Here is a 16,896-nt window from a genome sequence, read left to right as displayed (position 1 = left end):
TGAAAAGTTTCTTGATGGTCATTATGTACAATTCACTTCTGGTCACACTCTCAAAGTCAACAAGATGAAGAATTATGATCAGATATTTTTCTAAAGTCATGTGAAATGGAGAAATAGCTTAACATCAATATTGTGGAGATTTTCCACCAGTTGCAGATCAAGAAAATCGCGACATCAAGAAAATCATTGACCAATCATATTCAGATTTATTTATGGTCATCACTCAATACTTCGCTCTCTATCGGCATAAATAGGGGAGAGGAACTTTTTAACGATCATGAGGATGAGAGGTTGGAACGCTCCGTAGTCGGACGGAAGGACTATATTCACCAGTGCTGTGAGGTGATCTTTTGGGTCAATATTCAATAGGTATGGGAAGCTGGAGGCTTGTGGTACTTTCAATCAGCAAGGTTGGAGTGAATCTAGAGCCAATATACTTGGATTTGGAACGGCTTGTATGTCCATGGGTGTTGATGTAGAGTTTGATTCCATTCCCAAAACACCTTGACAGGTAACGTTATTGGCTTTTTGTTGAGATCAAGAATGAATATGTGATATCATTCACTTAACGAATGTTCCTTTCCAACCCAACACAGCCTCTCTTTCTGTATGATCACTAGGTAGGTAGGTGGTCTATTATATTTTCGACTTCTTTGTTTGTTTTGAAACTACCTAGGTCAATGACAGATCTTTGGGGTTTTCATCAAGAAGAATTTATCTCAACATTTTTCAGCCGTGCACCGAATCTAATCTAATTAAGATTCTGGTTGAAAAAGGTTGAAAAATTGCCCTAAGAACTAGTTGGGTGTCTCGGAACGGGACAAAGCGGCCGCTGGTGGTGACTCCAGCATCATTTTTTCCCCTCCACAAATTTATTAATTTTGTCTGCCCCGCGTATCTCAGTCTTTCAATTCTAGTCTAGGTATTTAATCTCCAAGCAACAACCTCTCCAATTCCTGGAAACCTCTTTTCAAAAGACAAAAACATCAACTCCCTCAGAATATACCAAGATCTTTGGGATAATCTATTCAAGATGTCTGCCAACGATATCTATCAAACTCCCTTGACTTCGCGTTATGCAAGTAAGTATCTGATCTCTCCCTTCAGCAATTGATTGATAAAATCACAAACCCAAGTGGATTCTTCCTCTCGAGTCCATTGGCGGCATCTCATAATGCGCTCTTCTCTTCTCGCAGTTGAATCTCATATTTGACAATCAACTTATTTGTTCAACCATATTCAAAGACTCAATGCTAATCATTCTACGCTCTTAGGCAAGGAGATGAAGGAGATTTTCTCTGCGCGCAACCGTGCTTCAACATGGAGAACTCTTTGGATCGATCTCGCTGAAGCCGAGAAGGAGTTGGGTTTGGATATCAGTGCTGAGGGTATTCAACAAATGAAGGAGAACAGAATTATGACCGATAAGGACTTTGAGGTTGCTGCTGAGGAGGAGAAGAAGCGTCGTCATGATGTGTAAGTTCTCTACATCCTAAATTCTTCAATTTAAAAAATGCATTTGCTAATTCCTCATTTCTAGTATGGCGCATGTTCATGCATTTGGCCAAGTCGCTCCAAAGGCTGCTGGTATCATTCACTATGGTGCCACCTCCTGCTACTGCACCGATAATGCCGATCTTATCTTCCAACGTGATGCTCTCGATTTGATCCTTCCAAAGTTGGCTACTATCATTTACAAGTTGTCACAATTTGCTCTTGAGTTCAAGGATTTGCCTACCTTGGGCTACACTCATTTCCAACCTGCTCAATTGATCACAGTTGGTCGTCGTGCATCTCAATGGGTTCAAGATCTTCTCATGGATTTGGAGGACATCAAGAGAGTTAGAGCTGATCTTCGTAAGTTTTTCTGATATCTCTTCAACTTGAGCTTAACTTGCTTTCACCTCTCTGGGTATTTGCTGATTCTTTTTGAATACAGGTTATCGTGGTGCCCAAGGTACAACTGGTACTCAAGCCAGTTTCATGGAGATCTTCAAGGGCGATGGTGCCAAGATTGACCAACTCAATGAAATCCTTTGCGAGAAGGCTGGTTTCCCAAGCTGTTACGCTATCAGCACCCAAACCTATTCCCGCAAGGTTGATCTCAGAATCGCCAATGCTCTTTCCAGCTTTGGTGCTACTGCCCAGAGAATCTCAAGTGACATCCGTCATCTTGCCAACTTGAAGGAGTTGGAAGAGCCATTTGAGAAGGATCAAATTGGTTCATCTGCCATGGCCTACAAGCGCAACCCAATGAGATCCGAGCGAATTGCAGCTCTTGGTCGTCACCTTGCCAACCTCAACAAGAACGCCAACGATACCTACGCTGCTCAATGGTTTGAGAGAACTCTCGATGACTCTGCCATCCGTCGTATCACCATCCCCGAGATGTTCCTCTCAGCTGACGCTGTCTGCATGGCTATGGATAACGTTGTCTCTGGCTTTGTTGTTTACCCAAATCGTATCCATTCTCGTGTTATGGAGGAATTGCCTTTCATGGCTACAGAAGTCATCATCATGAGAATAGTTGCCAATGGAGGATCAAGACAAGAGGCTCATGAAGAGATCCGTGTCCTTTCTCACCAAGCTTCTGACGTTGTCAAGAAGCAAGGTGGTAAGAACGATTTGATCGATCGCATCAAGGCCACCAAGTACTTTGAACCAGTCTGGGCTGATCTCGATAGCATGATGGACCCAAAGAACTTCATTGGCCGCAGTGCACACTCGGTTGAGAAGTACTGTGGACCTGGTGGAGAGGTTGAAGCTGCTCTTGCAGAATGGTCTAGCCAGATCAAGTCTAGCAAGGCAGTTGAGTTGAGTCTTTAAATTTAAAATTTGATGACTTGACAATTTCTTCCGTTGGATGATTTTGAAATGGTTGCATATGGTTGGGGGAGCATTGGTTGGAGTTCATGGAGTTGGGCAATTTTCTAAAGTAACTTTACGACTCATACCCATTCTACCTAGAAGCTATTGCTTTACGCGATACGAATAATCTTGATAGAAACATCGGTTTGGTATTTTGATTTTCTGGAGGTGCAATATTGCAACTTTAACAAGTATGTATGTATATAGCCTTGCCAGCGACTTAATACAAACCCATATTACATATTCTTTCTGCCCCTTGAATTCGCTGATTGAAATGAGTGGACCTAATAAAGGACTAACGGAACGCATTAACATATTTATTGATGTAGTGAGTGAAATGCAGATGGATTTCTCTAAAAGCATATGGCCTATTGTTTATTGATATTCCTGCTCAAACATATCCCACAGATCAACAAACGGATACTCAAGTCCATTCATTAAGCTTTCGGTATCCGCGAGAAACGGTACATTTATTGGATCCTCAAAACTTTCACCTACCATACCCACACCCAGCTGTTCAGTCCTATCCTCTCGAACACCCGTCGCCGTTGACCGCGACGAGACGTTCAATCTTTCAATCGGTTCTGCACATTGCGCAAGACATATTTCAGCGAGATCGCAATGATGAGAAGTATGTGCCCAATCCAACCATCGCTTTACTTCCGACAGGCTAGATTTGCACGACTCAGCGGTTTCGACATCAGTGGTGTCGATGGCGCAGCGAAGAAGGATGATGGTTGCGGAACAGATGTGGTATGCGCTATCTTATGCGGGGATTAGATATTCAAAACATAATGAGAGGGAAAGTAGAACGTACATGGCATCCAGAATTCGTTGAGATTCTGTTCTGTGAGAGATGTGAGGAAGGTTGCTATTGCTTTTGCGCACTCGCGGAGCATGGCTTGGTGGTATGCTTTGGCTTCTTTGAGACATGGGTCGGGAGAATGGGTTGCGCTCTTTGTGGTGGTTAGTATTCGGCTTTTATATAAGTGTGTGCGTCAATCAAACTTACATGAAAGGCTATGCGGCAAAGTAGCATTTTGACCGAGAGAAATCCGAGCCGTAGACTGCTGAGACCTGATACTTGTTCGGCGTTGGATTTACTTATCGCCCATTGTGGAAGAGATTCTTCCCATTCGTCAAGATGGGTTTCGAGTTGGCGCAGGAGTTTGTTGGTTTCGGCAATGGGTCTGCATCTGCGATCATATAGGAGTGGAAGGATGTCGCCGAGAATTTCGGTTAGCGTACAGAGTAAGATAAAGCATCCTGCTGGGCGGATGCGTGAAGTTTCGTGATTGCCTTCTGTGAGAAGTCCCTCGAGTGTAGGGAGCGGGACATCATATTCATTGCTTCGAATATGTGCGGGTACACCGTGGGCGAAGCTCGACCTAGAAGATGATTTTGGTAAGAAATTGTGATCATTCGTAATATGAAAGATGATACTCACCAACGATCGTGTATTAAAACGCCCCACCAAAGACGAGTTCGTAAATTCTTTTCATGATCAGATATTCTCCATCTGCTCGGATCACGATTTAACCCCAGACTATGAGCGAGAGCAACAGATCTTCCACTAGTAAGCGTATTGCCTGTAATTGAGACAACAGGCCGCCCAGACAAATCAAGGAGCGCTGCATAAAGGGTCGAGAGGCCTGGCGCGAGAAAGTCTCCTTGAAGTGATTCTACCGCCAGATTCCAGCAATATCGCTGGTCTGGAACCGGAAACCGTTTGAGACCTGGGGATTGCCTCCAGTATACTAAAGCCGAAGCTAAGATGTCACAAATAAGTGCGGGTGATAAGCTTTTATCTCCCTTGGAGTACAATTGATTGAAATTATGCTCGTCAATGATAGGAAAGCTAGGATGGATATGGCGAAAGTAACTGAGAAACATTTAGCATACGCAATGAGAGATTGGCATGGACCATACAGATTAACCAATTCTCTGACATTCGATCCTAGGATTTGTTCCAAGATTTCCTTTTGTTTTTCACCTGCTCGCTCACTTGAAGAGAGCCCTTCTCTTCGTCGAGAAACGCTGAGATAAATCACAGGGTCTTGCGGATTGTCAGATACTGTGTCATATAAGCGTCCCCGTTTAGATCTTTCAGGACGAGCTTGAGATTCCATATATTGTTCTAGTAATTGGACATCCTCTGCAATGATGGGACTGATGATCATAGAAGACTTGCCGTTGACACTGTGTCTTTCCTGTCGACTATAATCGGGACTTTGGAGACCAGATTGCTCTGCGGTACTATTTTCTGGGAAACTATTTTCATGTCTCGAAGAAGTAGAAGGGCTTGGATCAAGTATTCTGGGGCGTTTAATTGAGCGCACTGAAGATACTTCTATGTTATTTGTGCTATTTCTGTTTGGATTAGTACGTTTGTTGGTTCTCGAGGCTTCAGATCTAACACAATCGACACCTTGCTCCCGACATATACGACATGGACCAATGGATAAGTCGGCTTCACATCTTAACTTACGCTTTCGACATCGATCGCAGGCTGGAATTTTGTGGGACCGATAGGGTCGGGATTCATTTAACGTGGAGGGAGGATTCATGGGTTTAATGAATTCTATTGCTGTATCCCACTTGTTCCAAAAACACAGTCAAGCATCAGATTTTGTCAATGTTATTGGTTGTCCGAAGTATTTTGTGTTTAGCAAGATATCAAAAATGGTAGGATGGGATGGGATGGCTCAGTTTTCCGAAGCGACATTCGAAGAACGGTGCAATATCGGATGTGGATTGACCTGGACCGTGCACTTCATTTACATTGACAGACATTTTCATACTGTTCGAGAGTGTTTGCGCATTCAACACGTTGCAACAGAGTTGGTGAATGTAGGCTTGCTTAGATTAAGTAACAAGTTGTGCAGTTTAAACAGGTGCTTTCGGGTTCTTATATCTACTCATTCGGCATTGTACCAGGAGTAGTCCTCAAAGCCTCCTCAAATATTCGAAGTCCAGCCGTCAACTCTTCATCAGCAATAGTGATAGGAGGAGCTATACGAAACACCCCACCAAACGACTTCATTGTCGATAGATTTGCAGACAAACCCAGTTCACTTAGTTTTTCTGTCAATGCTGCTCCCAGTTCCGGTGCTGGCTCTTTAGTGGCTCTATCCTTTACAATTTCCACTCCTGCCATTAAACCTCTACCGCGAACATCTCCAATACAACCATACTTTTGCTGCAATCTTTTCAACTCGGCGTTCAATGTTAAGCCGGCTACGCGAGAGCGTTCGACAAGATTATCTCGGACTACAATATCCAGGACCTTGACACCTACAGCTGCAGGCAACGGGTCATTCACATGAGTTGTGTAGAAAAGGTAACCGCGATCGAAACAAGTTTCTTCGATTTCCGTCGAGGTGATAACAGCTGCAAGTGGAAGTCCATTGCCTAATGTTTTGCTGAGAGTCAAAATATCAGGAGTGCATTCGTCGTACTCAATTGCAAACATAGAACCGCATCTACCAATTGCCGTCTGTGCCTCGTCGACAATGAGAAGCATGCCACGTTTTTCGCAGTGTTTCTTCATCGCTTGCATGTATCCTTTTGGTAAGGCATGCATGCCGCCGGAGCTGAGAATGGGTTCGAGAATGACTGCAGCTAATGAACCTGTCGATTGTTGATCAATTAAATTCCATCCATAATTCAATTCTGTTTCCCAGTTATATGAGCCATCTGCATGGCGAAACATCGAACGATATGCGTTTGGAGATGGTAGAATGAGGTTTCCTGGCATCTTTTTGCAGTCAGTATTGCTATTCTTTGCAAGTTCATATTGAAGTGGACCTACACAAGGGCCATAACCCGTTCTCCCGGAGTGGTAAGTTGATGCAGCCGCACTTCCCGTCATTCCATGCCAACTCGCTCCCAATCCAACGATCTCATACTTTCCGGTATAAAATTTAGCCATCTTAATCGCAGCCTCATTTGACTCAGCTCCAGTATTGAGAAACATAGCACGATCAAGTCCGGGTGGTGTCAAAGACGTCAATTTTTGTGCGAGTTCTACCACAGGCGGGCTTAGCATGCCACTGAATAAATGATCCAATTTTGCAGCATGTGCAGTAATTGTCTCGACAATTTCGGGATGTCCATGGCCAACTAGACAACTCATTTGTCCAGAAGTAAAATCTAATATCTTCCTACCATCGGCAGTGTAGATGTAAACTCCTTCTGCTCCTACAATAACTTCAGATGAGAAGTTTCCTCCGTATCTTATGAGAGATGAGTTTGCAACTTCTCTCATGGCTTTACCGTCGACGTTCTGGTAGAGAGGTACGCTCTCCGAGGTGGGTGCTACCGTAGCAGATGCTTGAGATTGCGACATCTTTATTGTAGTAGTTCCTAAGTTGTGAGTATAGAAGATGGATTTTGAGTGTTCAATTTGGATGAATTATGAGAATAACTGGAATTGTATACTTTTCACATGGGAAATGTCGTCTCTCATATAGTAAAGTAATCATCATATCCTTCCCCCAATTCATCTCGCATCACCTATCAGAAGTTTTCCACATGACACATTCATATCGCCCAGTGCTTCCGATAGCAACGATAACAACTGCAAATAAGTTCCATAGTGGTCTGATTCCATTGACAATCTATCTCTTTCTCGGTCTTCGCAAGCTGGCGGTTTGATATCTCGGAAAACTTGATGCGGGGCATGGAAAACTAAGCTCCGCACTATGACAAGTTTTCCGTGTGGGTGTTCGCCGTTCGGGAAACTTGGTGTATCCCGTTTACCCCATATGTCACACTGCATTGGTAGAAGAATATTATCTCTGAGATTTTAGATGATGGAAGTTATCTTCTCTTTCGATTGAGTTTTTCGCAATGGAGTCTAGATTGATTCGCTTTTTTGACTCTGCTGGTGATGAGTACAGGCCGAGACATCAAAAACTGAATATCTCAACTGGGATTTTGATGTAATGCGGACATTACCTTCAGCATCCTTTGATGTCCTAGAAGAATACCGATGGAATCCTTGAATTTCGATTTTCATACTCCTGAGATTCAGTATTCATGCTTCTACCGCGTGTGAGCGTCGGGACAATACCACTTCGATGATACACCGACAGAGTGATGTCTATCAAGTCTAGGCTGCGCAACGGGTACCCGCAGGGCAGATAATAACCTCGATAGATAATCCGCGGATAATCTGTCTGTGGAATAGATAATTTAGAATCTGGATGGGTAATTTATAAAAGAAATAGAAATTATTTATAAATATTTATTTATTTATATATTATATAACTATTTATAATCTTTTATAATATTAATATAATTTTATAATTAATATAAAAATTAATATAAATCTAAACTTGGATTATTTTTAAACTGAAAAATAATTTGAGAATAGCTTTATATTTTAAGCAAAAAAAGTGGAGATTCTTTATTTTTTTGAAGAATTTATATATTTATGGATTATTTATAGATAATTTGTAAATTATTTGTAGATAATCTATTTATTTATAAGTAAGTAAATTATTTATAAATAATTTATGAATTATTTATATAGAGTGGATAATTTTAAAGTTTGAATAGATAATCTGTAAAGCGGGTAGAATCTTTAATAAATAATTTGTAAAGCGGATTATTTGTAGATAATTTATAAGTATAGATAATTTGTGTGTAGTCTAATCAAGTCTATAAATTGAAAATCGAGACAAATGTTGACTTGGAGAGAAAAGCATGCAAATTATTCACATTCAGCCGAATAATTCTAAACGACAACTATTACCTCAAGTTCATTCGGACATTAAATTCTTTTCTTGTTTTTTTCAGTATCTATGATTCTGTACATCGGCATTTGAGTGAGATATCAAGTACTCGTCATATTCTCTCTCTCCAATTCAAATATCAGTTGATCATCATCCCCATAACATGATTCATCAGTATGTAGGTTATATAATTATATAGACTACTTCATTTCATATATGATTTTATATAACGTAACTTATAGTGAACCGGGTCATATAAGGAACTGGGTCACATTTAGCCCATTACTGACTTCAAACCCCAACAAATTTTGCTATGTATATCAAATCACCTCTTACACCTTTTTAAATTAAAGAAAAAATACAGAATGCTATTATTATACTTCAATTAAAGGAATTTAAATCAATTAAAAAGGCTGTAAAGTATTTTAAAGTTCCTAAATCAACTCTTATAGCTAGAATTGTTGAAAAGAAATCATATACTCAATCCCACAAAATAACTCAAATTCTTTCAAATATAAAAGAAAATATTCTTGTATAATAGATTTCACGATTTATTATTATTAGATTCCCTATTATATTTATATTGATGAAGGAAATAATCAATAAAATTCATCTTCAATACATTTAGATTACATTATCTCGAATTCCTACTTTGATAAAAATTCCACCTATAGGCCATAAATGAATCTATAAATTCCAAAAACAATATCTAGAACTTAAAATATGCTATTCATATCAATTAAAGTCTAATCAGATTAAAGAAACAATACTGAAGAATATTCAGGCTTGATTTGATACATTTCGTACATATTTCATTAAACGAAAGTATGAATTAAATGATATATATAATATAGACGAAATCGGATTTGGAGTTGGAAGTATTTAAAGTATATATATTATAGTTGATTCTACTTAGAAATCGAATTGAAAAGTTATAGCTAACAAATAAGAATAAATAATTATATTTAAATATATTAATACAATTAGAAAGGCTTTATCACCTATAATTATTTTCAAGACTTAAAATATAAATTCTACATAAATTTTAAAGGATATACCTCAAAGCTAATAGTTTTTTATTAATACAAATAAATAAACTTTAAACAATTATGAATTAAAATAACTAAAAAGGATTTTCGAATTAGAATTCAAAAAAGTGTTAGATGATTAACCTTAACTTTTGATTATGAATAACCATTTAAGTCATATTACAAGTAGTTTTATTACTTTCTATATAAAGAAGAATAATAATTTATTTATATTACCTTCTTATTACTCCTATTTATTTCAATCATTTAATATTATGATATATAGGCTAATGAAACAATATCATACTTTAAAGATCGATCAATATTCTCGAGCTAGTGTAAAGCGAATTCAAAGAGCTGAATGAATAGAACTCTTTCAAAATATTAGAAAAAAAGCATTGAATTCTTTTAATATTAAAGCTGGCTGAAGAGGAGCTAGTTTAGTATCTTTTGCCTTACGAAAAGTATTCGATTTATTTGTTACGGGAGCTGCCTCTAGGGTCACGTGGAAGTGTCTAGAGATCTCTCGAGGTGGTTTAGACTAGACTTCAAGTAGGAATTCAATAAGGTTGTAACTGGTTGCAATTCTCGTAACTATAGTAATGAAACTAATGATTGTTCTTGAGCACGAAGCTCTACATTGTAATGAAACCCATTCTTTTATATAGACCTTCGTTCTTTGTTGTCCTATTGATCCCATCGTGTCCCACCAGGTGGGAGCAGTGGGATCCAGTGGGAATCTCTAATCCCGTGACTTTCTGATCAGGTGACTCGGTATGTTAGATGTCGTCGTAACATTATTATCATTTAATTCTTTTTAATAATCTTCCATTTTATAAATGAGAATCTTTAATTAAGATCTAGATTTATTTATATTTAAAAGTTCTCTTCCAAATAGAACAAAGTTAAGACAAGCAAATCAAATCTTTAATAAAGTTTTAGTAAATAATGATTCTCTTATATTATTAATTTGTTGATATATTAAAAGAATAATTAAACTTATAGAATCTCAAAATATTAAGATAGCCCTATTTCAGAAATAGTTTGTTAATATTTAAAAGGTAATTGAAATTTGAAAAAAAAAAAAAAGTAAAAGAATTAAATTACAAGGTTAATTTATCTTTAATAATAAGAAAGTATTGAAAATGATATATAAAACAAAGGAAAAACCTAAGAAGAAAAAGCTACAAGGATAATTATATAAATATTCAATTAAAGAATTAGAAAAGGAAATTGAAAAAGAAGAGTTAAAGAATAATTCAAATAATTTAAAGTTGGAATTGAATGAATGTGTAGCTTGTAGAATAAGATCATATAGAAAGAATTGAATTTTGTGACCCGGTTCCTCATATGACCTGGTTCATCATAAGTTATATTATATAATATATATATAATTATATACTTTCTTTATTTTTCAACAATTATAGAAAGCAACAACAATCATCTAGTCATCGGTTAATCTTTAAAAAAAAGAAATCATTCAACTACTGAAACGATCACGAATCAACTACATCTAAGGGCCTCACAGGAGGCTCCCCTATGCCGCTAGTGATGCGCGCCCCCGGCGCGCCGAGCGGCTCCCCAACCCAAGAGGTGATCCCCCCTCAATCAAGTACCATTACCCCAGGGGCAAGCATTGCCCCTCCACCAATTATAAGATCGCTCACAGGCTCTGCCCTTGGCGTAATTAAGGATCGATTCGAAAGGATCGATAAGACAGAACGGGAGAAGCGAGAGGTGATCGAGGCGTTCGCAGCACTAGCGGATAAGCTTGCACAAGGCTTCCAGGGTCAACAACATAGACTCGCAGTGAATATTAAAGGGACGATCATCTCCACACTGCTGGGAGCAGCAAAGGCTACTTCTGATCAATGGATAGGGCTCACAACAGAGCATTCACGAACAGAAAGCAATAAGCAGAAGACCTACACTGATGCACTGAAAACTCGGATAGTGCCTGAGGCAGAAAGCCCCACTAAGGCCCCCACCAACACAGGACGCCCTGCTCCTATTGGAGGAGCGAACACTGAGCGTATAGAAGCACGCAGACTCAAGAGGGAGAATGACCGGATCGAGAAAACGATCCTTATAATAGCTAATGGGGAAGCTCTGCTCTCAGAGACAAATCCCTTCCTACTAAGACTCAGAATAAAAGAGGCAGTTACTGGACTCACATTAGCAGAGATCCCCTTCCTTCAAAGGAATAATACGGGCTGGACTCTACGATGCAGCTCTAGCGCCAGCCGGGAGAAGATCATGAAAGCAGATAACTCTGAGCGGGTGCTTAAGACCCTCCATGCAACAAGCATGCGCAGACTAGAGAAGTGGTTCATGTATGCAGTCCCACAAGTACCTCACGATTTTTATCACATCGAAGGAGCTCCTGCTCCTATGCCTACTGAGCTTATCAAAGAAGAGATCACAGCTCAGACCGGCAAGCAGCCGGTCAACTACCGACTGGCACGTAGCGGGGTTAACCCGATCACTAAAAGAGCCACCTGGATCATTGGCTTCAATACTGCAGTATCGCGGTTCCGACTATTCAATAGTAGCTCCTACTCGGTTCTCCTAGACAAACCCCGGGAAATTCAACTTCACAGTACTGGCTGCCTAGGGTACTGCAACCCCTTCACCTGCAACAGAGCCTCACGATGCTCGACATGCGGTAAACTAAACACTGAGCACGAGGGTGCACTCGTACACCAACAATGTACTAGAGCAGCTCAATGCGCCAACTGCCACGGACCCTTCCGCGCTGGCCACTCCAACTGCCTAGCTGCCCCTAGGGTCTATGCTAAGCGACGGATCGTTCTGACCGCAAAGGAACTGGCCGCAGTCAGAGCTGTCGGCAGAAAAGACTACGAGACGCTGCACAGAGCAGATATAGACGAGGCAGAACATACCTCTGAATCACCTCTGTCTCCTATCGTAACAACCGCAGAAACCCCGATCACTTCGGGGGCGAGGATCATAGCATATGAGAATGAGCGCCTCAGCAAGCGCCCACGCAGGCTCAGTACAAGTCTGCCGATCGCACCAACCGGATTACGCACACGCTCAGCTCGTAACCAGAGCCAACGGAATCTCAATATAGAAGCGCTAGCAGAGAAAGCCTTCACTCCAATAGACCTGGAGATGATCGATACAGAAAACTCTATAACAGTTGCCACTGCACCTAGACCCTCTCTATGAGTGATGCAATCAATGGGTACACTCAAAGAAACAAAGGCCTCACTATCGCTTGGGCGAACGCAGGCCGGGGACACGCGAATCATATCACACTACTACAATTAGCAGCGGAGGCTCAATTAGATGTGATCTGTATACAGGAGCCAAGACTATACTGGAATTCAACAACACAAAATCACAACGCATACGATCGATATCAGCCGACCGACAACTGGAACCTCCGAGGAGACTTGGAGGAGAACGAGCAAGGCCCTAGGGTCATGACATATATACGAAAAAGCGCGAACCTGAAAGTAGAGCAAATGAGTCGACTCGGAAACAGAGACCTACTCTGGATACGAGTCAATGGATACTCGATCCTGAATGTCTATAGAGCTCCGTGCACTTTGGATATTATTAATTACATTACACACCTGGTTCCAAATGAGCGTACAGTCGTAGGAGGGGACTTTAATGCAAAGCACGATCTGTGGGAACCGGGGGTGATCACAGCCAACCAGGGGGCACAGCTCGCAACATGGGCAGACGAGCAGGGCATGGAGTTTATAGGTACTCCAGGCATACCCACTCACGCAAGAGGGCACGTGATAGACCTGACCTTCTCCAACATACCGTTCGCTTATACAGAGGTACTGGAAGAACTCCATTGTGGATCTGATCATGCTACCCAGGTCACTACTCTGACGAATCGTGGAACAACAGAGTGGGATCAGTATCGCTATCGGATAAAGGAAGTGGATCTGCCTAGATTAGATGGACTAATGGCCAACCAGCTAGCTCACCTCAATGATGTAGACATTCAGACTACAACTGAGATTGAAACCCACGTCAGTGAGCTGGCGAATGCGTTAGAAAAAGCGATCCGAGCAATCGGCAAGACTGATCGGAAGGTAGGAAAAGCCTCGCCGTGGTGGACGGACGAGTGCAGAGAAGCCCACCGAGCACACATAGAAGCACGGAGGGGATCAGACCCGGAAAGGAAGACTAATGCTACTCATCTCTTACAAAAGGTAGTGCGACAAGCCAAGAGATCCTACTGGGCAATGCGTCTCGACGGAGTCAAAGACGACAAAGAACTCTATCGGGTTATGGGATGGCACAAATTAACCCCCGAAAGTAATGCGAAATCCCCCTCCCTAATAATCGGCGAGCGGGTGATCTGCGATACAAAAGAGAAGGCAGATGCTTTATTCACAGCGGTTCTGGATCGTTTCAGGGCAGACGACGACCTACCAAACGATCCGCTGCTCAATCAAGCACACAAAGGGATACTCCCCTGGAAAAGAACGATCTCTGCAGAAGAAGTGGAAAAACATGTCATAGGAGCTACTTGCACTGCGCCTGGAGTGGATCGAGCCACTGTGCGCATCCTCAAGGCATGCTGGCCGAGCGTCAAATCACTGATCCGGGAGATATTTGCATCTTGCCTAGCTCTAAACTACTATCCAGAAGGTTGGAAGCTAGCGGAAGTAGTAATGATCCCTAAGGTGGGCAAGAAAGACAAAACGTCACCGCGGTCGTGGCGACCGATAGCCCTGATCTCCTGTATCGGTAAGGGGCTCGAACGGTATATAGCTAGTCAAATATCCTGGACAGCCCTGAGACACAAGGTAATCAGCCCGCAGCACTGCGGAGCGCTCCCCAGAAGATCAGGTACTGATCTAACGGCGGCTTTCACTCACGATGCGGAGCTTTCATTAGCAACGGGTAATGTGGTCTCGATTGTTACAATGGATGTTCAAGGAGCTTTTGACGCTCTCCTAAAGCGCCGACTCCTGAGCCGAATGATCAAGCAAGGATGGCCAACTCCGCTGCTCAAACTAATAGACTCGTTCCTTACAAATAGGAAAGTCAGAGTAAGACTCGAAGGCATCACAACAGAGGAATACCCAGTAGCATGTGGTACTCCTCAGGGGTCCCCCCTATCACCTATACTCTATATGCTATATCTCGCTGAGCTCCTCAACCGAGATACCAAATATCGCTTTGGCTACGCTGACGATATTGCGATCTATCACTCCTCCAAGCATCTCTCCACGAATGCCAGGATCCTTCAACGACGCGTTCGACAGATCATCCGATGGGGTAAGGAGAACAAAATCCTATTCGCCTCAGAGAAATTCGAGCTACTCCATATAACCAGACGACACGATACCACCAACCCACCACTAGTCGTTAACCCGGATCTGATAATCACTCCAGTACCGATTGTAACGAGTGGAAGCACTCAACCCACTCTAAGATGGCTTGGTGTCTTCTTCGATCGTCGGCTCTCGTTTCTACAACATGTCAAAACACGCACAGCGAAAGCCATGAAAGTAGCCTCGCACATCAGGTCGATCGCCCGCACTCTGCATGGGCCACCAGCTTCCTACTTGAGAAAAGCAGTGATCACCTGCGTCCTTCCAGTAGCACTATTCGGCACTGAAGTATGGTACGCTGGCAAACTCAAACCGAGCCTCGGTCAAAGCGAAGCAAGCACAGGCACAGGTATCAAAGGCCATCTCCGCTACATCAACAAAGTGATCAATACCGCCGCAAGAGGAGCGATCCCGGTATACAAAACTACACCGACCGCAGCTCTTATCAAAGAAGCCGGCCTGCCATCGGGGATAGTCGCATTAGAACACGCCAAGCTGCGATTCGCACTCCGCTTAAAAACGGTCGACAATCAGCACCTGCTAGTGAGCCGCCTGAAACCCACAGTACGAAAGCGCGGGCGAGGAGCAGGCACAGCTAGAAGGCCCCTTACAAGAATCCAACGGCTCGGCCTCCTCATCCCAGAGACCCAACGGCCGAAGTTACTTCGCCCGCACTTCTCGATAGGCTGCAGAACGGATCCGACGGAAGGGCTAACCAAAGAGGAAGCAGCTCAAGCCTTCAAAGAGTGGTGGCTGCAACTCCCACCTGAGGACTACACGATCTTCTCCGACGGATCAGAACAAACCATTGATCGTAAACACTGTGTCGGATACGGATATGTAATATATCACAATGGCACTCAATTAGCCTCCGGATCCAAGCAGATCCGGAGCGACTCACATGTGTTCGATGCAGAAGCGATCGGAGCGTGGCGAGGGCTGGAGCACCTGATCAGCATGTTTAAAGATCCCCCGAGTGGCCGGATCTGGATGTGTATTGACAGTACATCGGTCATCTGGGGTGTTCGCGGAAACGCGCCGCCCACAACGCAATGGGCCTTCCATAAGTGCCATAAGGCAATGAAACAACTTGACATTAGAGTGAAGTGGTCACCTGGTCACATGGAGATCGAAGGGAATGAGGAAGCAGACCGCCTAGCAAACGCAGGCGCAATTGGACCCATGGACCAGGCGATCGACAAGCTACCAACAATTAGCGGTGTCCGGACGATCGTTCGCCAAAAGCGCCTACGCGCAGAGACTGAGTGGTGGGAAGAGATGAATCCCTCTCTCTCTGCTAATTATAAAGAATGGTCTCCCAAGTACAACACAAAGGAGCCGAAGGAACTAACTCTGCCAAGAGCAGTCCTTCACCGACTACTAGCTATGAAAACAGGTCATGGCGACTACGCCGCTTACCATCAGCGATTTGGTCATCAAAACAACAAGCTGGACTGCTCATGCGGCAGCGCTAAGGAACCATATCACTTCTTTAAATGCACTATAAACAACCTAAAACGTTCAGACTGGCCCCTGGCCCCTGTAGAAATACAATCTAACAAACAGGCGATCACATATATCAAGAAACTCTTACACACACCTAGCAAGCTCACTCAGCTGATTACCGACTCAGAGTTCTACACTCAGATCTGTCCTAACTACTAAAGGACCCTTAGAAAGCGACCATCTTTTCAACAAAGCCTGCCGCCCCTTTTATAAACTTACCACTCAACTGATCACTCGAATATACCACACCCCTAAAAACCGCAAACCCAATATACAATATAAGAGCCTTGCCGCTCGGCTAAACAAATAGCAACCCACTCCCACTTCTTCTCCTTCACCATAGGGATCGGAGCCCACAACGAGCCTATCCACCCGGGAACCAAGCTCTACCCTAACAAGAACCCGGATCAGACGTACCCTTCTGGA

At 42.6% G+C, this 16,896-nt stretch overlaps 3 protein-coding genes across 3 annotated transcripts; 1 reads left to right on the top strand and 2 right to left on the bottom strand.

Moving 5' to 3' along the window:
• Positions 1 to 1,033: 1,033 nt before the first annotated feature.
• On the top strand, positions 1,034 to 2,826 carry EAF01_010668 (uncharacterized protein; the record flags this gene model as incomplete). The annotated part of the gene is made up of 4 exons (XM_038918925.1): positions 1,034 to 1,082; positions 1,275 to 1,476; positions 1,541 to 1,857; positions 1,940 to 2,826. The coding sequence occupies 4 exons, from the start codon at positions 1,034 to 1,036 to the stop codon at positions 2,824 to 2,826; spliced, it is 1,455 nt and encodes a 484-aa protein (XP_038765628.1).
• A 295-nt stretch (positions 2,827 to 3,121) lies between these two features.
• EAF01_010667 (uncharacterized protein) lies at positions 3,122 to 5,540 on the bottom strand. The gene is made up of 5 exons (XM_038918924.1): positions 4,798 to 5,540; positions 4,316 to 4,750; positions 3,881 to 4,256; positions 3,686 to 3,824; positions 3,122 to 3,632 (listed from the first exon to the last, which is right to left on the bottom strand). Exons 1-5 carry the CDS (start codon positions 5,433 to 5,435, stop codon positions 3,244 to 3,246), a joined length of 1,977 nt encoding a protein of 658 aa, XP_038765627.1. The 5' UTR covers positions 5,436 to 5,540; the 3' UTR covers positions 3,122 to 3,243.
• Positions 5,541 to 5,782: 242 nt separating this feature from the next.
• On the bottom strand, positions 5,783 to 7,216 carry EAF01_010666 (uncharacterized protein; the record flags this gene model as incomplete). The annotated part of the gene is made up of 2 exons (XM_038918923.1): positions 5,783 to 6,625; positions 6,680 to 7,216. The coding sequence occupies 2 exons, from the start codon at positions 7,214 to 7,216 to the stop codon at positions 5,783 to 5,785; spliced, it is 1,380 nt and encodes a 459-aa protein (XP_038765626.1).
• Positions 7,217 to 16,896: the final 9,680 nt, after the last annotated feature.

The sequence above is a fragment of the Botrytis porri genome (assembly GCF_014898465.1).
Source record: "Botrytis porri strain MUCL 3234 chromosome Unknown BPOR_017, whole genome shotgun sequence".
NCBI classification, from domain to species: Eukaryota; Fungi; Ascomycota; class Leotiomycetes; order Helotiales; family Sclerotiniaceae; genus Botrytis; species Botrytis porri.
The sequence above is the reverse complement of the archived record's forward strand: the minus strand, read 5'-3'. Positions and strand labels throughout refer to the sequence as shown.